This window comes from Phascolarctos cinereus, unplaced genomic scaffold (genome assembly GCF_003287225.1).
Source record: "Phascolarctos cinereus isolate Bilbo 61053 unplaced genomic scaffold, phaCin_HiC Scaffold_726;HRSCAF=1367, whole genome shotgun sequence".
NCBI lineage: Eukaryota > Metazoa > Chordata > Mammalia > Diprotodontia > Phascolarctidae > Phascolarctos > Phascolarctos cinereus.
In genome coordinates, this window is record NW_027556098.1 from 409635854 (window position 1) to 409657309 (window position 21456).

The 21456-nt window shown below is 57.9% G+C and overlaps 4 protein-coding genes across 6 annotated transcripts; 2 read left to right on the forward strand and 2 right to left on the reverse strand.

The window, feature by feature from the left end:
* Window positions 1-23: 23 nt before the first annotated feature.
* BCKDHA (branched chain keto acid dehydrogenase E1 subunit alpha) lies at window positions 24-10451 on the forward strand. Of its 2 annotated transcripts, none has more exons than XM_020978458.2 (9): window positions 24-569; window positions 4682-4861; window positions 4953-5039; window positions 5619-5727; window positions 7293-7454; window positions 7682-7888; window positions 8272-8413; window positions 8528-8699; window positions 9798-10451. In XM_020978458.2, the coding sequence occupies exons 1-9, from the start codon at window positions 24-26 to the stop codon at window positions 9966-9968; spliced, it is 1776 nt and encodes a 591-aa protein (XP_020834117.1). In that variant the 3' UTR covers window positions 9969-10451. The 2 variants fall into 2 exon arrangements, with proteins under 2 accessions (XP_020834117.1, XP_020834119.1); XM_020978460.2 differs by lacking the exon at window positions 24-569 and adding an exon at window positions 1690-3589.
* Window positions 10452-11022: 571 nt separating this feature from the next.
* B3GNT8 (UDP-GlcNAc:betaGal beta-1,3-N-acetylglucosaminyltransferase 8) lies at window positions 11023-14190 on the reverse strand. 2 transcript variants are annotated; one of them, XM_020978463.2, is made up of 2 exons: window positions 13464-14190; window positions 11023-12537 (listed from the first exon to the last, which is right to left on the reverse strand). In XM_020978463.2, exon 2 carries the CDS (start codon window positions 12495-12497, stop codon window positions 11304-11306), a length of 1194 nt encoding a protein of 397 aa, XP_020834122.1. In that variant the 5' UTR covers window positions 12498-12537; window positions 13464-14190; the 3' UTR covers window positions 11023-11303. The 2 variants fall into 2 exon arrangements, with proteins under 2 accessions (XP_020834122.1, XP_020834121.1); XM_020978462.2 differs by lacking the exon at window positions 13464-14190 and adding an exon at window positions 12816-13026.
* Window positions 14191-14236: 46 nt separating this feature from the next.
* Window positions 14237-18385, reverse strand: DMAC2 (distal membrane arm assembly component 2). Its single transcript, XM_020978464.1, has 6 exons — window positions 18264-18385; window positions 16693-16922; window positions 16116-16196; window positions 15601-15737; window positions 15348-15510; window positions 14237-15159 (listed from the first exon to the last, which is right to left on the reverse strand). Exons 1-6 carry the CDS (start codon window positions 18279-18281, stop codon window positions 14949-14951), a joined length of 840 nt encoding a protein of 279 aa, XP_020834123.1. The 5' UTR covers window positions 18282-18385; the 3' UTR covers window positions 14237-14948.
* Window positions 18386-18448: 63 nt separating this feature from the next.
* ERICH4 (glutamate rich 4) lies at window positions 18449-21423 on the forward strand. The gene is made up of 2 exons (XM_020978467.2): window positions 18449-18931; window positions 20918-21423. Exons 1-2 carry the CDS (start codon window positions 18770-18772, stop codon window positions 21083-21085), a joined length of 330 nt encoding a protein of 109 aa, XP_020834126.1. The 5' UTR covers window positions 18449-18769; the 3' UTR covers window positions 21086-21423.
* Window positions 21424-21456: the final 33 nt, after the last annotated feature.

Below are 21456 nucleotides of genomic sequence, written 5' to 3' on the forward strand. Positions count from 1 at the left end.
CAAGCATTTGTTTGTTTGAGCACATGGTTTCCACTGATTTCAACCTCCCTCCCCACGTCCTGCCTGAGCTGTGGGAGAGGGCGCGGGAGCCACGATCACAACGCGCTTGCGCGAAGAGTTTGTTTGTAAAGGCTAGATGCCACGCTTTCCCTCAGTCCCGCCCCCAACTTAGGCCAGAGGAAATTATTAGGTCGCCTGGAGAGAGGAGGCGGGATCAAAATGGCCCGAAGTCCTATCCCAGCCCCGGAGGACCCCGGTCAAGGGGCTGGCCTCGCTTCCGCCTGAAGGCGCAGCCGCCTCAGAGGCCGAGGGGGAGTGGCAGACGGGGGCTGCCTCCCTGGCGGGCAGTGTCCGGAGGCTTGGGAGGCAGTGCTGGCTCACGTGGGGCCGTGGGCGTGGACAGCTTTTCAGGCGATGGACTTGCCGGCCCCGGAGAGAAGCTGGGTGGAAGTCGCGGAGCGAGACGGTTAACGGCTCCAGTCAAAATGGCGGCGGCAGCGGCACGAGCCTGGGGCCTGCGAGGGGGGCTGGCCTTAGCCCAGCGCGGGCCTCGCGGATTGGCGGGATCCGTGAGTGCTCCCGCCCCCGGACCCTGGGGGGAGCTCCGGGAGAGAGAGAAAGAGACCCCCCCCCGGGAGAGGGATCGGGGAGACGCCCCCCCCAGAAGGGAGGGAGCAGAAGGAGTTAAGCTCCCACTCTGAGAGTTGATAACCCCGGGAAAAAGAAGGGACTCCCCCCACCTAGGGAGGGAGTGGAGAAGGAGCTGAGAACCCCTGGAGTGAGGGTGGGAGCAGGGGAGGAGCTGAGACCCCCTGGGGTGAGGGAGGGAGCTAAGACCCCCCCCACCCAGTCCCCTGGGATGAGGGAGGGAGCAGGGGAGGAACTGAGATCTCTCCTGTCCAGGGAGAGAGGAGGGACCGATCCCACCTAGGGAGGAAGCAGAGAAAAAGCCAAGACACCCCCCCTAAGGGAAGTCAAAGGGAGAGCCCCAGGACAGAGAAGGGAGGGAGCAGGGAGACCCCAGAAAAGGAAGGGATTGGGGGATTTGGGACGAGAAGGCCGGAAAGGCTGGGGAGGGGGAATCCCCAGCTCCCTGCAATCCTGCCTCCCTCGGGTTTCACTGTGGGTGACCTTGGGTGAGACACTTCATGTCTGGGCCCCAACATCTTCCTCTGTAGAATGAAGGGGTTCCTCTGGACTTTCTGTGGACTGGGGGAGGGGAAAAGGGAAAGCCCAGAGGGAGCCCTGGCTTGGGCAGAGGCTCGGGGTTCAGGTCCAGCTCTTGGCCTTGCTCTCCTGGGAAGCAAGGTTGAGGGAGCCTGGAAGTGGGGGGTGGGAGACCGGGGCCATAGCGGAGCCCACCCGGGGCTCCCAGGACTGTCAGAGGGCCAGGGCATGGTCAGCCTGGAAAACAACTGGGGAGGGGCTCAGAGGGGCAGCTTCCCCCCCCCCAGCCCTTCCCAGCAGGAAGGTGCAGATCCCAGCTCAGTCTGGGGCTGCTCCTTCCCCTCCAGCTGCTGCGTCCTGGGCCTTGTTTGTGCTGAGAGCTGGAAACAGGACTAGGCTGCCTCCTGCCCATTGGCTGGGCCAGGGGGTGTGGGAGGGGGGCTGGACCCCGGGCCTGGGAAGGTCACAGGTAGGTGGCTCTCATCTGCTTTCCCAACCATTGGTCCCCAGGGCTGTTCTGGTCTTTCCAGTTCCCTGAGGCTTGTATTCTTTCTGGGCTGGAAAGGAACAGGAGGGCTTGGGTGGGGGCAGGGAGGGTCTGAGTTCCAGTGCTGCCTCCTCCCTTCGCTGGCTTCTCTGAGCCTCTCTGAACCTCCTCAGCTGGCAGGGTTGTTGGGGGGGAGGAGGTGCTCTGGTCCTACAGGGACTCTTCTGGGGTCTCTTAGGCTGTGTCTGGAGTGCCCAAAGGCTGGGTGGGTGGGGTCTCCAGAGGGGGCTGGAGAAATGGGGCTGACCATGTACATTGAGTTTGGGTCAGCCTCCACAGGTTGCCCTGATCCTCCCCTGGCACGCAAGGCACAATATCCAGCCCCTGACCTAAGGTGGGCTCATTAGGAGGTGAGAGCCCATCTTTGGGACTGACAAGCATTTACCGAAGGCATGGGGACCCTTATCCTTTGCTTCTCTGACAGGGATGCCTAGGCCTTTCCCAAGAGTGCCTCCCTGTTGTCATGTGGAGTCTAATGTATCATCTCCTTCTTGCATTTTTAAGATCCACAAATCAATAAAGTAAAGTTTTAAAACGTAAGACAGTCCTTTGTAAGCCTTAAAGCAGTATAGGAATGTGAACTGGAATCTCTTCCTCCCCTCAGCTAGTGGGACAGGCATTGCCAGGAAGTGAGCAGGAGCTTCCAGGGGGAGAGGGAGGGGCTGGGGATGGGCACTGACTGTGACTGGGTTTCGTTCCCTGTCCTGATTCCCAGTGACCCGAGACAAATGTGTGTGAACTAGAGGTTGGCTAGGGAGGCATGACTGCACACTCAGTCTCTGTGTCATGTAAGGGAGGCAAGAATCCTATTCGCTGGGACTAGGGAGGAAAGAGGCCCCCCCCCCGTAAGAGACCTTGCCTTGATGCTCTCACACACACACACACACACACACACACACACACACACACAGGCACACACTCTTCAGGTGGCTGGCACTGGCCCTGCCCTGAGGCCTGTTGGGCTGTGTCCTCACTGCATGGTGAGAGCCTGTCCATTCCTGCCCAGCCCCAGGGTCTTGGGGAGCACACAGAGCCACCCAGCATCTGTCCTCCATCCAGAGGCTCCGTTGTCCTGGCCAGTTGTCTCGTGCCTTTCTTCTCATCCTTTGAATACCCTCTGTTACCACCAGAACATCAGGCCTTTGACCTTCAGTTGGCTGTGGGCAAGTCACGTAACTCTGAGCCTCAGTTTCCTCATCTATAAAATGGGAATAAGACTTTTAGCAAATCTGTCTCACAAGGTTGTTGTAAAGACTCCAGATAATACGTGTCAGGTGCTTTACAAATGTTAAAGACAGCATTTGTCCCCTTGCACTGGGTATGGGCTATGCCCTGACCTTGGAAAGGTGTGAGGATATACTGAGGTGATGCATGGAAATGTGCTCAGGAGAGCACCTGTTTGAGGCAAAAAGACCAGACTGACCAGGTCACATGCTAATGCCAGTGTGGCTGATACCAGAATCAAGCTACTATCCCAACCAACTGAGCCAAGTTGGCTTCTTTGAGGGCCTGAAGAAGGGCCTGGGCCAGGCATTGGAAGGCAGCCATAGGGAAGGCCATTGTAAAATGCCTGGTGTGGGCAGGGATGGCTGCTGGGACTGTGCAAGACTAGAGCTGGCCGGGAGCCCACTGGCCAGAACTGTGTCTCCTCGGGAGCGTCTGGGCTGGGGTGGGTTTGCCCTCACCCCTTCCTTTGTTCCATGCGCTGTGCTGAGCACTGCAGATGTACACGTGATAAAAGAAAGTCTCTGCCTTTGGAGGGCTTCCGATCTGCAGCAGGGATGGGGAAGGTCCCTGGCCTTGGGGCAGTGCAGTGGACAACGCAGAGGCAGCTGGGCCAGTGGCCTTCACAGATGCGACAATGGGGATGATCAGGTTGTTGTTTAGAGCTAGAAGAAAGGGAACAAGCATTTGTTAAGCACCTACTGTGTGCTAGGCACGGTGCTGATCACTTTACAGAGATTCCGTTTGGCCTTCCCTGTATCAATCCTGGTAGGGAAAATACTATAATTATCAACTCTTTACAGTTGAGGAAACTGAGGCAGACAACATAAGTGACTGGCCTAAGGTCACACAGCTAGCCAACACAGAAGGCTGGATTTGAACTCAGGTCTTCCTGAGTCTGGGTTCAGCATTCTATCCACTGCCGCCCTGAGTTCTTAGAACCTCCTGGGACTCCACCTCTTTAATGTTATAGATAAGGAAACAGAGGTCCAGAGAAGTTATGAGGATTGGCCACAGTCACGCGGGTGAGGCAGCTGGTGGGACAGTGGTTAGTGCTCTGGGCCTGGAGAAGCCCTAGGTTCAGATTCAGCCCTAGACACTGGTTGGGTGATCTTGGCCAAGTCACTTTGCTTCTGCCTGTCTTGGTTCCCTCCTCTGTCAGATGGGGATCATACCAGCCCCTCCCTCCCAGGCTGTTGGGAGAGTCACCGGCAGCTAACCGTTAATGGGCAGAGCCAGTTTTAAAGCCTGCTTCTCTCTAAACCCACCAGGACACATCCATGTACAAGCACCCACCTACCTGTTGTGTAAACTGATTTAGCTATGCAGACTGGCTCTCGTACTTATCTGTACTTGTCCTGGGTAGCAGAGCCCAGACTCCCAAATAAGCTTCCTGAGGGCAGGCTTCTTTCCCATAGAGCCACACCTGGGGCATAGCGGGGCTTTGTGTGACTAGCTGTGCCGGGGTGGCTGCCAGCTTCCTGGGAGTGGTGTTCTGACTAGCTGGACAGGACACTCCCTTGGGGAGCCAAGATGCTAGTTGGGCTGCAAGGACATGCACCTGCAGCCTGGGAGGGACCCCAGAGGGCAGTTGGGCCAGAGTGTCCTGGGGAAGGATGTCCCTTCTGCAGCATCCCTGACGGAGAGCTTACTCCCTGCAGAAGCACAGGAGGATTTTCCTGGCATTTGCTAGTGGGGGCCCCCCCCCAGCCTCCTGACACATTTGCCCTCTGTCTGTCTCAGGCCACCCGGTGGCAGCAGGAAGATTTCTCATCCCTGGATGAAAAACCCCAGTTCCCTGGTGCCTCTGCCGAGTTTGTGGATAAGCTAGATTTCATTAAACCCAATGTCATTTCTGGCATCCCTGTCTACCGGGTGATGGACCGCCAGGGACAGATCATCAATGCCAGCGAGGACCCCCAGGTGAGGACCTTGCAGGTCTCGTGGCCCCCTGCCCCCAGTCCGGCTTGGAGGGCTCAGGCCAAGCCCACCCTTCCCCTTGCTCTGTCCTTAGCTGCCTCAGGAGGTGGTCCTGAAGCTATACAAAAGCATGACTCTTCTCAACACCATGGACAGAATCCTCTATGAGTCTCAGAGGCAGGTAGGTGGGGTCTGGCCCGCTGGCTGTCTAAAGCACTCCTGGTCACTCTCACACACACACTCACTCACTCTCTCCCCCAAAGCCATTCCTGGGGGGCAAAGGAGTCATGGGAGCCCTCAGAGCTTGGGGGAAGAGACCCTGGGAGGGAGGGTGGGACCTTAGCCTCAAGGTACAGGTGCTCAGAAAGCTGACTTATGGTCCTCTGCTTTAGGGGGTGGGAGAAGAGGGGAATGTCAGAAAGGGGAAGGACAGGCTTGGGGGCGGGGAGAGGAGTCCCGGGGGCTGCTTGGGCCCCTCTTCTGGGGGGCTGAGAGTGGCTCTCTAACAGCTCAGTGCTAGGGGCCCCAGGGGATCCCAGAGAAGCTGCCTGCAGGGAGCTCAGGCTTTCCTAAGTGCTCTGGCCCCACGAGGCTGGCACAGTGCCAGGCCCAGGGTTGGAGCTCTCAGGATCAGTGATCGTCAGGCTGGCACGGCCAGAGAGAGAGAGAGGAGAAGGGCTGTGGAAGGGTCTTGGGGTTCTGTCAGTAACCCACCTGGGGACTTGGGGCCCTTTTTGTTCTTCTCCCCACCTCCCTGCAGGGCCGGATCTCCTTCTACATGACCAACTATGGGGAGGAGGGCACCCACGTGGGCAGTGCAGCCGCCCTGGACGACACAGACCTGGTGTTTGGGCAGTACCGGGAGGCAGGTATGTCATGTACCCACGCGAGCTGGGGCCTAAAGCTGGAGCCGAGGGCAGTTTGGCCGAGAAGCAGGAAGGCTGTGTAAGTCCATCGTGGTCCTTCCCTGTGCCCAAGGTGCTGCCCATCCATGCCCCGCAGGGCAAAGGCAGCCAGAGGAAGTGGGAGCAGCCATGGCAAGAGGGATTTAGGGGGGGCTTTATGTGAGCCAGGGGACTCCTCAAGATCAGCCACTGGGCACCATCTTAGGCCAAGAGGCCAGCTGTCCAGCTCTGCTCCCCTCTCCCAGCCCCCTCGACGTGGGGGGGCATCTCTCCTCCTCCACCTCACTCAGGGAAAGCCAGCTCACTGTGAATTTTCCCCTGATCAGCCTAAGTAACAGAGAAAGTCTTGATGCAGCCACCCCTGCTGGGGCCGACTGATCCCTCCCTCCAGCTTCTGTTGTTCGAATCTCCATGGGATAGCTCTTCTGGCGTGGCTGCTGCCCCTCCCCCTTTTGGTGGCCCCCTGGGGAGGAGCCAGGGGTTCAGGAGGGGAGCTTCCAGTGGGCCCAGGGGTTGTTGGCTTTGACCCCAACCCAAATGTGACCCATATGTGGCCGTGAACAGTCCCTCCTCTCCAGACCTCAGTCTCCCCACCTGTAAATGAGAAGGAACAGTGGTCCCTAAGATCATTAAGCAAGGGCACGTACTGGATACTGGCAATGCCAAGTCAATCGGTGTTGAAGCAGTGCCCTGACCCTACACCCCAAGAAGCCTCCGTCGTACCCGGGCACTGACAGATAAGCCAGGCGTTCAGTAGAGGGACAGGGCAGGGCCCTTGATTTCTCCTCCACTGAGGTAGGCTGGCACCCCCTCTCTCACTTCCAGTGCCAGTGCTACCCAGAGGGTTCTTGCTTCCAAGGTTGGCCCTCTAACCACTTTGCCACCAGGCAAGAGGCGGGAGGGTGGAAGCACTGGCCGCTGGGGTTATTGGAGAAGGCTGTATGCCAGAGGCGTCACCTCAGCCGAGCGTCAGAGATGAAGAGGGGGCACAGCCAGGAGAACCTAGCTAGACGGCACATCCAGTTCAGGGAGCAGAGGCCATTCTAGGGCTCTGCTTTGGATGACCAATGTTCAGATCGTCAGGGTCAGCGTTTGCCAGCTCTCACAGTCCCCGACTTTACTCCCAAGACAGAGATCTGTCCGTCTTTCCGTCCTGGGCAGTGCCCTCTGGGCCGGTCTGCTGTGCCAAAGGCCAGGCAGAGCCATGCTCCCGTGAAGCCACAAAACTACCTCCCACCAAGTAGAAGGAGAGGTGATTTGGGCATTGTTAGTCTCTGTCAGAGAGCAGGTCATTGAGCGCCAGCTGTATGCACGTGGCTACATAAAGAGCATGACAGAGATGTCAACCGGGCAGGGCCAACGGGAGGCTAGAGGGAGATCCACGCAGACCCCAGGCAGTGTCCTCAGGGAGGGAGGCCAGAAAGAAGACGCCCTGGGGATGGACGTTCTTGAGGGTGGCAGTGGTATTGGCGGCTGAGACGCACCTCCACCTCCCAGATGTGGCCACGTCTGCATCTTCCTTCTCCCAGGAGTGCTGATGTACCGTGGCTACCCATTGAATCTGTTCATGTCCCAGTGCTACGGCAACTCGGGTGACCCCAGCAAGGGGCGCCAGATGCCCGTCCACTATGGCTGCAAGGAAAGGAACTTTGTCACCATCTCCTCCCCCCTGGCCACGCAGATCCCCCAGGGTGAGTGCTGCTGTCAGGGAGGTCTGTACACCCACCCAGAGCAGCTGGGAGCGGCCTCGGCCCGCGTTCTCGGAGGTGCTCCAAGGTTCTTGGCCGGCCTCACTCTGTCAGAGGCACAGCAGGGGCACAGGTCCCCTCCCTTTTCAGGGCCTCCTTCCTCTTCTTCCAAATGGGGGTGGGGTCAGACCAGATGATGCGCCACCTCAGTGTCTCCCCTTCTTTCTCAGCGGTGGGAGCAGCCTATGCAGCCAAGAGGGCCAATTCCAACCAGGCCGTGATCTGCTACTTTGGGGAGGGGGCAGCCAGCGAGGGCGATGCCCATGCTGGCTTCAACTTTGCTGCCACCTTGGAGTGCCCCATCATCTTCTTCTGCCGCAACAACGGCTACGCCATCTCCACTCCCACCTCGGAGCAGTATCGGGGTGATGGCATCGGTACGGGGGTTGGGGGGGCTCCCTGCCCTAAGGCGCTGCTCCCAACACGAGGTGCACCCGAAGAGCTGCAGAGGAGTGAGGCCTCCTGATTCTGAGCCTGTGTGGCTGGGGTGCTATGAAGAGGCTCGGGGGCTCCCTCCGGCTCTGACAGGCCTCTCCTTTCTGCCCGTGTGAAGCAGGTCTCTGACAGGGCCACCCCTTCCCGTCACCCAGGGTTCTGCTTGCCTTGCCTGGCCACCCCCCATCCTCTTAATCCTCTCCCTGGCTTTGGCCCCACGCACAAGGTGGGTGGCAAGGGTTGGGCTGGGCCCCTGCTTTGCACCAGGGCTCTTGGTGGTTCCCAGAAGGTTTTCCCCTGAAGCTGATCCAGTCCTTCTCCACAGCGGCCCGAGGCCCCGGCTACGGCATCATGTCCATACGAGTGGACGGCAATGACGTGTTTGCAGTGTACAATGCCACCAGAGAGGCCCGGCGGCGGGCAGTGGCCGAGAACCAGCCCTTCCTCATTGAGGCCATGACCTACAGGTGTGGTGGGGCTCCCTCTCCCAGGCCCCTCTGTAGCTGGGCACCTCCTGAACGGCCCCTTTCCCAGTCCCTGCCCTCCCCTGCCTCACTTCTCCAGCTTTGTCCCTCCCACAGGATCGGGCACCATAGCACCAGTGATGACAGTTCGGCCTATCGCTCCGTGGACGAGGTCAATTACTGGGACAAGCAAGACCACCCCATCTCCCGGCTGCGCCATTACATGCTGAGCCGTGGATGGTGGGATGAGGAGCAGGAGAAGGGCTGGCGGAAGCAGTCTAGGAAGAAGGTGGGAGCCCGGAGCCCCCGAGGGACGCCAGGGACATGGAAGGGAACCTTGGAGGAGAGCCTGTGGAGTGAGGAGGGCCCGAGAACCCAGTGTGGGCGCCAGAACATAACTGTAGCTGCCCAGTCAGGCACGCCCTCGGGGATCTCCCTGTGCCCTCTCCTTTGGGCCTTCCAGCAGGGGGCAGGGGGGGCCTACAGTGATTACTGGCCCCATTTTACAGAAGAAAGCAAGGTTCAGGGAGGCCAGGGCCTGGCCTGTGCCACCTGACTTCACCCTCCATTCCTGCAGTCCTGGCCAGCTCCAAGCTTGCCTTTTGTGACTGATTTGGGCAGTGCAATGTAGGCAAAACCTGGTGGACTTAGTCAGGGTCTACCCAGGACTTACTAGTAGTCCCATGACCAGCACAAGCTGCTCCTCCAGAAAATGGGTCAGAGGGAAGCTGGATGATGGGAGGCTGCCCCAACCTGAGCTCAGCCCCCCCTTCCATTGTTGCTGCCTCAAATTAATGCGGGCTCCATTGGGCATCCCGGCCAGGCCTGCAAGTACAGGGTTAGCCATCTCTGAGCATCCCGGTGTCCTGGCTTTTAGATGTTAGCCGCTAGGGCCCAAACCCCTCATTGTCCACATGGGTTAACTGAGGCCCAGAGAGGGTGCTGATGAGAGCCAAATGGAGAGCTCAGGGCTCTAGGGGGTTTGGCTCTACCATCCCTTCCAGCTCTGAATGTGACCCTGTGATGCAGATGGCTGTCTCTGTCCTGTACTGTTGACCGTTGAGCACCTGTGGCCCTTTCTGTAGGGAAGCCAGCCCTCCCATGTATGTGTAACAAATAAAGGCCTCACTGCTGATCCTGGCATTCAGGGCCTTCATATGTCCTGTGCCTTGGCCCTGGGGGCTTCCTGAAAGGGCCCCCTCAACTCTACTTCAAGTCTCCCCTGATACCCTCCTAGCTGGAGCCCCTTTGCTGTGAATGCCAGCCACTCCCAGACAGCATCTCCCTCAGGGCACGGGGCATACTCTACCCCAAGTGGAACTTTACACACAGTAGGTGTTTAGTAAACTGTTGTCCCTTCCCTCTCTCCTCCCCCGATGCTGAGAAGGTGATGGAGGCCTTCGAAGAGGCAGAAAGAAAGCTGAAGCCCCCGGTTGGCCTCCTCTTCTCTGATGTGTACCAAGAGATGCCGGCCCGGCTCCAGAAACAGCAGGAAGCCCTGAGCCGCCACCTGCAGGCCTACGGCGAGCACTACCCACTGGACCATTTCGAGCAGTGAGAGTGAGCAGGGAGAGGACCAGGGCCAGAGCCAGCCATGTGCTGAGGGGTGAGGTGTGTCCGCCCAGGCTGGGCCCCCCCCTCCCTCCCTCCTGCCATAAGTAAAGTCCTCCCAGAGACTTTGATGGGGGGCAGAGGTGCGGGGGGCAGAGCCAAGGCCATCCCATGTCTGTCACAGACCAGCGTCCCCCAACCTAGAAACCCTTCCCTCTTCCCCAGCGGTCGGCGCACCTGGGAAGGTCGGGGCAGGAGGGGGACAGAACGCCGGTCTCCAGCACCTCCTGTCTGTGACAGTGCCTTCTCTCCAGGCCTTTTGGGGAAGCTCAGGCTGCTGGTCCCTCAAGCCCCAGCCAAGAGGCAGTCAGGGCTCCTCAGGGAAGGCCAGAACACAGATAGATTTGGACTACCATGTGTCGGGGATGGGAGGGGTCAGAAATGGTGCACTTGGGTAGCTGGGAGTCAAATAAAGATTTCTTTGCATTTGGCTCAGGCCAGGCCCACCTTTTGTTTGGGGAGCTGGTGGTGAGTAGGAGAGAGGAAAGGGGGGACATGATGGGGGCGGGGCAGGAAAGAGACCTTTCAGTTGAAAAATCACCTCTTGGACATGGCTTCAATCTGGGCATGAAGGCCATAGCTCATAGCTGCCCAGACTGTTGAAGCTGGGACATCCCTTGAAGGGCATCCCAAGACTGAGAGCCCATAGGGCACAGGCCCAAGCCAAAACCCCCTGGGAAGAGGCAGGGCAGGGCTGGAGTCCCCTTTTCCTGACTCATGCTCCAGGGTCCTTTCCAGAAAGCACCTCCCAGTTCAAGTGGGCCTTCCCTAGCAAAGCCTTTCCTCATGCTAGGTAGGCTGGGCCAGGCCCTCTCTGATGACCAAGAGTGTTTTTTCACCATCTTCCCCTGGCTGGGCCTTGCCCAGGTGCCAAGGGCAAGACTTTCCCCAGGGGGGTGTAGTAGGGAGTGCCAGCCATTGCTTTGTGCTCCCCAGGGTGGAGTGGAGGAGGATTCTGACCCCCTACCCTGGTGAGAAACAGAAATTACTCCGGAGGCTGATTCAGGAAGGGGGGTGTTTTAAATAAATAGAAGCCGCATACAGCCTTGTCCTCTCTCAGCCAAGCTCGAGGGCATGACTGCCGGGGTGGAGACAGTCTGGTTCCTAAGGCCTCCCCTGCCGGGCCCTTGGTCCTGGCTGTCTACAAGCAGGCCCTCAGCCTCCCTCCCTCACAAGCTGTGATCCTGGAGGCAGAGGTTCCAGGGAATGGGCCTGTGATGGGAAGAGAGGGCGGGGCCGGAGCAGAGGAGGGCCACCCCACCCCCTATCTACTGCCAAGGCCTCAGCAATGGACCTGCCCGTTTTGCATAAGCTTCCAAAGGCGAATGGTCTCCTGGGGGTCTCGGGGCTGAACCAGCACGAGGCTCTGGTGGATGCAGGGATTATCCTGCTTGCCTTTGGCTGGCCAGTTGGTGAGGAAGCCGGGGTGATTCTGGGGGGCCAGGCCCAATGCCTGGAAGCAGAGGCCAGAATAGACATCATCAATGGGGAAGGGAACCACCCTGTCAGCAGCCCGGAGCAACCATGGGGCAAGCTGCCCAGCAAACACGTAGCCGCCCCCACTGGCGTAGGCTGGGTAGGCCCCGGCATAGAAGGACTCAGGCACGTAGTAGGGCCCTTTGGGGGTCCGGATGGGTGAGGCCTGGTCAAAGACGTGGCCCAGGTAGAGGCCTCGGGCTGAGGCCAGGGGCAGCCCCCGGAGCAGCTTCAGCAGGGCCTTGATGTTAACAAAGCTATTGTCCTCGGCCCTGAGGACAAAGGTCACCTGGGGGCAGTGGTGGGCCAGCCACCGGAGGAACAGCACATCCTTGAGGCTGCGGTTAAAGGGGACATCCAGGAAGTCCCAGAGCAGCAGGTCCCTGTATCGACGACTCTCCCACTCCACCAGGGGACCCAGGTCAGGGCCTGGCTCTCCCCGAGGGGAGCCCAGGAGGAAAAGAAGGCGGACTCCATGCTCGGGCCCACCCCACGTCTCTCGAACGGCCTGGCGCTCCCCGAATCTGCCTGCTGATGACTTCACGGCCAGCAGCAGGTAGGGGGCATCAGAACCCAGGCAGCTGGGAACCACAGAGCCCGGCACCCACCAGGGATAATCTCGGCAAGCTGCCGAGAGGAGGAAGCGCCGGTGAGCCTCAGGGTAGGAGACGAAGTCGGGGATCTTGGCTGCCGCTGCCTTCCCCCAAGCCTGGCAGTCCCCTGCCGCAGAGCCACCCACCCCAGGCAGGGCTTGGGACAGCTGCTGCTGCCTGTTCCAATAAGCTGTAGCTGGGGCTCCCAGCTGGCCCAGGCGCCCAGAAAGGTTGGCAGGAAGGGACGGCTCGAACGTGAAGGCGCTGGGGTTGGCTAGGGTCTCCGACTCGCGCCCCTCCTGGTATCTCTTGGGCCGCAGAGGGTCTGAACTCCATTCGATGTAAACCTTGAGAGCCAGCAGGGTGAGGAGAGCCAGGAGACAAAGCATACACTTGGAGCAGCGCATGGCAGGGGACCCCCAGGGCTAGGGGGGGGGTCCCCGGGAGCTGCAAGGTAAACGCAGGGCCGCTTAGCTAGGGGAATGTCCAGTCAAGGAGGGGTGAGGCCAGACCCCCAGGTCCATCCCAGGAGGCAGAGGGCCCAGACCCCCCAGGTCCTCGGTCAAGTCCCCCAGGGACAATCTCTGCTCTATCCCTCACCCCCAGGACCCAGGGGCCCCCAATTCCCAGTTCCTGCATCAGGAGCCTGGAGCCCTGGTGCCCCCTTCCCTCCCTCCCAGATACTGGGCTTGGGGACCCAGGCATCTAGGTCCCCTGGCACTCACTTGTGGGCCAGGGCCGTGGCCCAAGCCCGCCAGCTTTGGTCAGGTCAGGCTCCTCCGGCTGCTGCCTCCCTCCCAGACTGAGTCAGTCTGGAGGGGAGGGGAGCAGGGGAGCCCCCAGGGGCCAGGGAGCGTCAGGGGCGGGGCTGGGGAGGAGACCTTGAGAGATACCGACTGAGAGGAGGGAGGAGAGAGGGCGTGTACAGGCTGGTTCTCCGGCCAGAGAAGAGGGAAGAGAGACAGAGACAGAGAAATGGGGAACCTTGGGAGAGGTGTTGGGACAGAGGGAACTGGAAATTCAAAAGAGAGAGAGTCACAGCCAGCCAGCCAGATGCTGGGAGACTGCAGAAGACTCCCAGGGAAAAGGAGACTGGGCTCCAGGGAACAGGGGCCTGATGGGGAGAGTCAAGAAAGGAAGGGAGATCTGGTCAACGGTAAGAGAGAGAAGAGGAGGCGATAAAGGCAGATGAGGGGGCTCAGGGAAGCTGGGAGATGGCGGCAGAGAAGGGAAGGAGCTCTACCCCTCCCATCTCTTTCCCCTGTCTTCGGAAAAGCTCCCAATTGGGGAATGGATTGGGGCTTTCTCCCCGCCCCCATCAGATTCCCCAGTCACCTCCTCCCTCTTCCCCGACAGGTAGCCCCATCAGATACCTGGAGGCTAGACGGGCCCGGGCTGGTCTCCACACCTCTCTACACCCCACCCTTCACCTTCTCCCTGTGGTGACTAACGAATTTCCGGCCCCCTTGGGAAACAAAGTGTTTGCATCAGAATACGTCCACAGGGGCCCCTGCGGTGGTGCGTGTACCCTGGCTTGTCTCTTAACTGTCAACAGACGCTTTCCTACTGCTCACTGGCTGCTGAGGAGGAAGGAATGTCTTGTAGAGGCAGAGCGGGAAGCGAGGGGTCAGGGGCCAGGCCAATTCTAGCTGCCTCCAGGCACACCCAGGCCCTCTGGTCCCTGATTACCGCCCCACCCCGTGGGACCCAGGGGACGCCCTGCCCCCACCCGTGGGCTTCCCACCGGTTATCTTTTATTTATTTAACATTCGTCTTTTTAAATTCTGAGCTCCCAATTCTCCCACTCCTTCCCACGGAGAAGGCAAGTAATCTATCAACTCGTCTTTGTCAAGGGGGAAGGGTGAGAGCAAAGGCCTCTGCCGGCCTGGGGTTCCCATCCCAATCCTGTCTTCCATTGTCTACCAGCTGAACTGTAAATCACTTCACCCCTGAGCTCCAGTTTCCTCATCTGTAAAATGGAGACAGATAATAACACCTGCCCTGCCCTGGCCCCCTGTGGTGAGGATAAATGAAATGTGTGTGAAGTGTTTTATGAAGCTGAAAGCTGCCCCTCTCCATCACCACCACCACCATCATTCCCCAACACCCTCCCCACCCCACCCAAGGGAGCCTCCCGACTCCAGACTGGCTTCCAGCAATGTTTATTATCTGTGTGAAGGAAGGGAGGGACCTCGGGGAGTGACTGAGCCCCGGCCCCCCTCCCTCCCTCAGACTAATGAAGCCCATGAGGAGGGAGCAGTGCAGCCAGGAGTTAATGGACTCCGGTCTGCACTCAGACACCACATCCTAGGGGAGGCTGGGAGGGAGAAGGGATGGGCCATCAGCATCTCCTGGGGTGTCCATCACCCTGGTTTCCGAGGCAACCACCCAAGGGGGTGCTGCCAGGGCTTCCCAGCCCCCCCCCTTGATTATCCCCTTGGTTCATCCCTTGTTTCTCCTGTCCTGTCCATCACTCCAATTACCAGGCCCCTCCCCATCCCAGGACAAAGAGGAAATGGGGGGATTCTGGGGACAACTGCATGAGGGGGGCTGTTAGGGGCCTCTCTACCCTCCATTTATTCAGGGGTGCAGAGAAGCTAAGAGAAAGAGGTTGGGGAAACAGGCCAAACGTCCCCATCCCCTTTCCCCCCAGCATCCTTGGGGTGACTCCTTACTTCTGGTGCATATATAAGCCCATGGTGGGGGAGACAAGGAAAGGGACTTCTGGGCAACATGCCCGATGATGCCCCTCTGTTCTACAGTGTTCTCTGCCCTGGAGGTAGAAGGGAGATGGGGGATCCTCAGAACCCTGGGGCTGGGGTGCCTGGGGAGGTGAGGGAGAGGGGCTCCCGGAGCACCTAAGTAGGCATCAGACCTCCAGGGGCACCAGGGACGGCCGCTGCCGCCTTCTCTTCCACCCTTCTCTGGTCCTCAGAGAGGAGCTTCAGCCTGTCGGCGTAGTCTATCCCAACCACCTCACAATTGGGCAGCATCTCCTCTACCAGAATCTGGGTCAGGCCTTTGTCGGACACGGCTGGAAGGTTGGAGATATCCAGACGCCGGAGGCTCCTGCAGTAACAAGTTTTGGGTGGTAGAAGGGGTGGGGATGGGGGATGACACTAGAGAAACCCAACCTGAGGGCCACATCATCCCATCCCACTCTGCCCCTGAAGGGCCTGAGGACACCTTTTGAGGAGGCCGGGGGGCACCCGGGGGAGGGGAAGGGTCGAGAGGGGAGGAGGGCAGGGATCTCTCACCGGAGATGGTGGAGGCAGGCAAGGCCTCGCTCAGTGACCTTGGGACAGCCAGCCAGAGAGAGCTCCTGCAGGCTGCTGCCCAGAGAATGCAGGCGGCCCAGGCACCAGTCATCCACGTAGGGGCAGCCACACAGCCTCAGAGACCGCAGGCTGGGCAGGAACACTGGCCAGAGGGGAGGGACAGACAGGTGACTCCCAGCCTCCAGCTTCTCCAAAGAGGGGCCCCGCCCCAGCCACCCAGCCAGCCCCTCACCCAAGTTCTCCAGCCCGTAGTAGTTGATGACACAGCCACTGGCGTCCACCTCCTCCAGGGGCAGCTTCTGGAAGTGATGATTATTCCAAAGGAACTGGTTCTTATCTTGGGGGAAGAGCCACTCCTGGTCCTGGAACCTAAGGGGCCAAGGCAGGGAAGTTAGTAGCATATTCTGTCCCTGCTTCCAGCACTATTACCACCCCCCCAAGTCTCTCCAAATCCAGCTTCCTAGGTCCCAAATCACTGAAGTCCTCCTAAGATCCCACTTCCTAAGTCCTATATTAAGTGAGATAATATTTGTAAAACCTGGCACATAGCAGGTGCCATATAAACGCTTCTTCCCTCCCTCGCTTCCAACCCAAGTCTCCCTGAGCCTCTCTTGGGGTCCCCAAATCCAAATCCCCCCAGTTATCCAAAGGACCCCTATCCGGTTCCCTAGATATCCCAAATCTCTCCAAATCTACCTTTCAGAGTCCCCATGAAACCCTTCCCTTCGAAAGCCTTGGGTTCCTTACCTGACAGCTCCCCCATGGGTCAGGACAAAGTGAGCAGCTGCCACACTGGGGCCATAATGTTTCAATGTGTAGCTGAAGACTCTGGTTTGAAGGGATGGGATACTCATTCAGAGTGGGGAAGGGGTGGCTGGGAAATGGGGAGAAGGGAGTCCCTCCCACACCTAATCAGGAAATTAGGACACCTGGTTCTAAATAACAGGCTCCAACACTCTGGCCTCAGTTTCCCCCCCTCTACATAAACTCTTGTACTTGGGTCAGATTTGGCAAGACGATTGCCTGGGTATCACACCATCCTCCAGCATAGCCCTTGATTCCAGAAGTGGGATAGGACCCTTGAGGTGGCTGGCCCGGGGGCAGCTGGGCTCCAGTGGGCCACCCTTGAAGGTATACAGGAAATGGGCTCATCTTTCCCCAGATGACTGCCTGTGACTCTAGGTCCATGACTCAATGTGATCCTGGGTGGTCTCGTTCCCCTCTCTGAACACGGGGCCCCTAAAGACCTTTCTAGCTCTGACATTCTAGGATCAAGTGACTCACTGCCCAAGTTGTCCCTCAGAGACCTTCACCGAGTGCTCACTTGTTTTTCCTATATAGGTTCCAGCTCCAGAAACGGGAAATCCACTCCCGAAATTGCTCCAAGTCATAGAATCGAGAAGCCATGCTGCCCATCAGCCCCTGCTGCGGGTTACGGCCAGGATTCGGATCCAGGTCATAGCTGGGGTTCAGGCCTTGGCCAAAGTTACTCTGGCTGCTCAGGGTCCTGAGGGTCCCTCCCCCCCACCACGTGGGGTGTCCAGCTCGAAGAAGCTAGAGAGAGAGAGAAAGAAAGGGAAAAGGGGAGAGAGAGGCAGAGAGAAAAAGAAGAGAGAGAAAGGATAGAGGGAGAGGCAGAAAGAGAAAAAGAGAAAGGATAGAGTGAGAGGCAGAAAGAAGAGAAAGGACAGACGGAGAGGCAGAGAGAATAAGGAGAGAAAGAAAGGATAGACGGAGAGGCAGAGAGGAAAAGGAGAGAAAGAAAGGATAGAGGGAGAGGCAGAGAGAAAAAGAAGAGAAAGAAGATAGAGGGAGAGGCAGAGAGAAAAAGGAGAGAAAGAAAGGATAGAGGGAGAGGCAGAGAGAAAGAAGATAGAGGGAGAGGCAGAGAGAAAAAGGAGAGAAAGAAGATAGAGGGAGAGGCAGAGAGAGAGAGACGGACAAAACAGAGAGAGAGAAAGTGAGGGAGAGAAGAGGACTGGTGACGGGCAGGCCGGGCCAGGGGACCACGATGTTCACCACCCCTGAATTCCCTAAGGGACCCTCATATTCTTTCTCCAATTTTTCTTGAACCACTTAAATTCCCAAATTCTGCTTCTGAATTTCCAGATTCTCAAATTTCAAACCGATTCGCAAACCCCACATTGTCGACACCCGAATTTTCCCTTGAAACTCCCCCTAACCCAGATACGAACCCCCAAATCCTCCCGCCCAATTCCGTCGGACGGCCCCCGTTGCCCCGTCGCCCCCCCTCCCGTTTCTCTGTGAGGCTCCGCCCCTGGGTGTGTCCCGCTCCTCATCCCAGATGCACCCTCTAGGTGCATCCTCGGGGCGCCTCCTTGCCGCTCCTCCCCCAGCAAGCTCCGCCCCCCAGGGTATGCCTCTCCACACAAGCTCCGCCCCTTGGCTTGCCTGCTCTGGTTGCTCCTCCCCTGAAGGCCCTGTCCAGGGCTTTGCCCTCCTCCGCCTTCCCCTAAACCCCGCCTCTTGGGTGGAGAAACTATTCCACGTGTTCTCATTGGCTTGTCATCTCTCCCCTTCCCCCCCATTGGCTTGTCAACTCGCCCGCCCCTGTTTCCCTCTGCACTTCAGCACACTTCATTCCCCATTGGCTGTTCGGCCAGCTCCATTTATGCTCCCATTGGTCCTTCAGTTTGTTCTTTCCTATTCTTATTGGCTATCCCATCCAGTACCTCTGGCTATTGGCCTGCCCCAAAGTCCGACCTTCCCGTATCCCTTATTAGCCCGGCGCTCGAAACCCCCCTCCCCGGAGGCTCATTGACTTTCTGAGATCGAGTACCCCGCCCTAGGCATTTTCGAGGAGAGCGTATGAAGAACCCAGTCCCAGGAGTCGCCTCCCTTCGGCAGAAACTCTGGATCAGTCTGGGAACTTACCGCCTTGGGAGCCGCCATCTTGGTTCTGTCCTCTGACCAGAGTCTGCCGGCTTCTCCCTCGCAACCGCTCAATCATTGGCTTTTCCTTCTTGAGGTCCCGCCCTCAAACGACATTTATTGGATCCTCCCTCCCCAATGTCAACCCTTGCGATCTTACACTGGCTCCTTTCTTGAGGCTCCGCCTCTAGGTAATAGACTAGCCAACACCCTCTTGAAGCCCCACCTTCATGTCACTCATTGGTTCCTTCCCTTCTTAGGCCCGGCCCCTTCTTAAAGGCGCAGTGCCTCCTAATTCAGCATCTTTCTGGAGTCCTGCGCTGTCTTCCCCACCAGCCCTGCCATGAGTCCTTCCTAGAATCTGCCCTCCATCCCTCCTGCTGCTGGGGGGAGCGGCAGCCGCGGCCCCTCGAACGCCCCCAGCAGCAGGAGGGATTGTGGGTAGGCAGCAGGAACCTGGGCAGTGCGGACTTTGGCCCTGGGTGTCCGCGTGTCCCTGATAGCTCAGGATGGAGGCCTGGGGGCGGCTGGCCAGGGCCGGGCTGGCCCCGCCGGAGCTGGGCGCCCCTCCTCGCGCCTTGAGAGACCCTAGCGGGGCCTGGAGCTCTCCTGGGGCTGCAGCCGGGGCCCCCCGTGCCAACGATGGCATGGTCTGGGTCTGGGAGCAGCTGGTGAGAGAGGTGGACAGAGACAGAGATGGGGGGAGAGAGACAGATGTGGAGAGAAAGACAGATGGGGGGGAGACAGAGACAGAGATGCAGGGAGAGAGAGACAGAGATGGGGGAGAGACAAAGATGCAGGGGAGAGAGAGAGACAGAGATGGAAGGAGAGAGAGAGATGGAGGGAGAGAGACACAGATGGGAGGAGGGAGAGAGACACAGAAATGTGGAGAAAGAAATGGGGGAGAGAGAGAGAGACAGATGCGGAGAGAGATAGACATGCAGGGAGAGAGAGACAGAGATGCAGAGAGAGATGGGGGGAGAGATAGAGAGACAGATGCAGGGAGAGACCGTTGCGGGAGAGAGACAGATGCAGAGAGAGACACAGATGGGGGGAGAGAGACAGATGCGGAGAGAGAGACAGTTGGGGGAGAGAGACAGAGATTCAGGGAGAAAGACAGAGATGAGGGGGAGAGACAGAGATGCAAGGGTGGGGAGAGACATGGGGAGAGAGACCAGAAATGGGAAGACAGACAGAGATGGAGACAGGCAGAGACAGAGATGAGGGGAGGGAGAGAGATGGGGAGACAGAGGGAGATGGAGAGAGAGACAGAGATGGTGAGAGAGATGGAGATAGAGATGTGGGGGGAGAGATAGGGGGAGAGAAAGAAAGGCAAGGAGAGAGAGATGGAGAGAGAGGCAGAGAAAGAGAGGCAGAGAAGAGATGGGGAAGAGAGAGACAGAGGTGTGGGAGGAGAGAGATGGAGACAGACAAAAGTGGGGGGAAGAGAGAGATGTAGGGAGAGAGAGAAAGGGAGGCAGAGACAGAAACAGGGGGAAGAGGGATAAAGAGATGGAGAGAAAGAGACAGGGAGAGGCAGAGACAGAGAGATAAAGGGAGAGAGACAGATGGGGAAGCGAGAGAGATGGAGAGAGAGACAGGGAGGCAGAGATAGAGAGATGGGAGAGAAAGAGACAGGGAGTGAGAGATGGAAAGAGAGGTAGAGATAGAGAGATGTGGAGAGAGAGATGGGGAGACAGAGAGGTGGAGAGAGAGACAGAAAGGGAGGCAGAGCCGGTGAGGGGGGAAAGAGAGAGATGGACAGTGAGCAAAGGAGGCAGAGAGAGAGAAAGATGAGACAGACACGGAGAGAGACATTGAGATAGAGAGAGACAGTCACACAGAGACACGAAAACAAAGACAGAGACATGCTGAAATAGAGACACCAAATCACAGAGATGCTGAGGTAGAGACAGAGCTAGAGAACCATGGGCATCACTGCACAGATGGACACAGGCACAGGTGCAGGGCTAAAGAATCAGAGACAGACAAAGAGACACAGAGAGACAGAGGCAGGAAGAGAGATAGAGAAAGAGAGGTGTGGATGACACAAAGACACTGAGCTGGCGAGACAGGAATGGGGGATAGACCAGCAGAGGGAGACTGGAGGAGGACAGAGAAGGAAACTAACACAGCTCTGGGGACCTAGATACAGACAGAGGGGGAGAGACAGGCACAGAGGCAGTTAGAGAACCAGAATGGAGATGGAGAAAGGAAAAGACAGACACAGAAGCAGGTGGTGAGGGGGGGGAAGTAGGAAAGGAGGTGCCTTGCCCCTGGCGTGGGGAGTGACTCTTAACACTACCCCCAACCCCAGTCTTTCTGCCTGACATTGTCTTTGAGAGACTGCATGGACTGAGACAGAGCTAGGAACAGAGACGGTCATAGAGGGAGGAGAGAGAGAGAGAGATGGGAGAGAGGGAGACAGAGACTGGGCCAGCAAGAGCCATGCCAAGTGGTGAGGAGAGGATTGGGAAAGCCGGTTCCCAAAGTCAGGAACAGGGGACAGGGGTGGGGCATGCTATACCTGCCAGGTTTATATATATATATACATATACATACTAGCAGTATAGTAGGGGGGCCGAGGAGGAGTGCCTGGCTCCCCTTCTAAGGTCTGTCTGCCCATTCCCCTCACAAGTGTTCTTCATCCCCAACAGTGGAGCCTGCGAAGGATGGACCTACAACTGTTTAACCAGCTGTGTATCCTGGGCCTAGAGATCCAGGCGCTTCGAGAAGAGACAGGGGTCGACCTGGATGAGGAAGGAGAGGGGCTGGGGGCCTCTCCAACAGATTGGCTCATCCCAGACTTTGAAATCACTATCTAAGAACCTGGGAAGCTAGTGGAAAGGACCTCCCCCTGCCCTCCTCAGAGTGTCCAAACCCCCAATGGGATACAAGAAGACAGAGCAAACATTTTTAGATGAAAGCAAATATTTATCCTCATGGAAAGCTATAGACCTTTTTGCCCTGTAGGGGACAGAGATACCATTGTTCGCAAATGAATGAGTTTGCAGATGAGAGAATGTTATAATTAGTAATGATGATAGTATGGCAATTTCCTGGGGAAAACCAGATTTTTGTTGGTTTAGACGTCTGCTGGTGAGGCATAGATGCTTGCTGATTGTATGCAGATATTAATAAATGAAATCCAAATGTTCAAAGATTGAGGTCTTAGATTATGGTGCTTAAAGAGACT

Bases quoted from the DNA above. Each gene is read 5' to 3' on its own strand.
- DMAC2 (XM_020978464.1), bottom strand. The intron at 15,511-15,600 runs GTGAGGGGCTGG...CCCTCTGGCCAG, and splicing joins CTACGGGCTGGAGAACTTGG to TGTTCCTGCCCAGCCTGCGG. The intron at 15,160-15,347 runs GTGAGAGATCCC...TTGTTACTGCAG, and splicing joins GCCTGCCTCCACCATCTCCG to GAGCCTCCGGCGTCTGGATA.
- BCKDHA (XM_020978458.2), top strand. From the start codon at position 24: ATGGTTTCCACTGATTTCAACCTCCCTCCCCACGTCCTGCCTGAGCTG. The intron at 4,862-4,952 runs GTGAGGACCTTG...CTCTGTCCTTAG, and splicing joins ATGCCAGCGAGGACCCCCAG to CTGCCTCAGGAGGTGGTCCT. The intron at 7,889-8,271 runs GTACGGGGGTTG...CCTTCTCCACAG, and splicing joins GTATCGGGGTGATGGCATCG to CGGCCCGAGGCCCCGGCTAC.
- B3GNT8 (XM_020978463.2), bottom strand. From the start codon at position 12,497: ATGCGCTGCTCCAAGTGTATGCTTTGTCTCCTGGCTCTCCTCACCCTG.
- ERICH4 (XM_020978467.2), top strand. From the start codon at position 18,770: ATGGAGGCCTGGGGGCGGCTGGCCAGGGCCGGGCTGGCCCCGCCGGAG. The intron at 18,932-20,917 runs GTGAGAGAGGTG...CATCCCCAACAG, and splicing joins TCTGGGTCTGGGAGCAGCTG to TGGAGCCTGCGAAGGATGGA.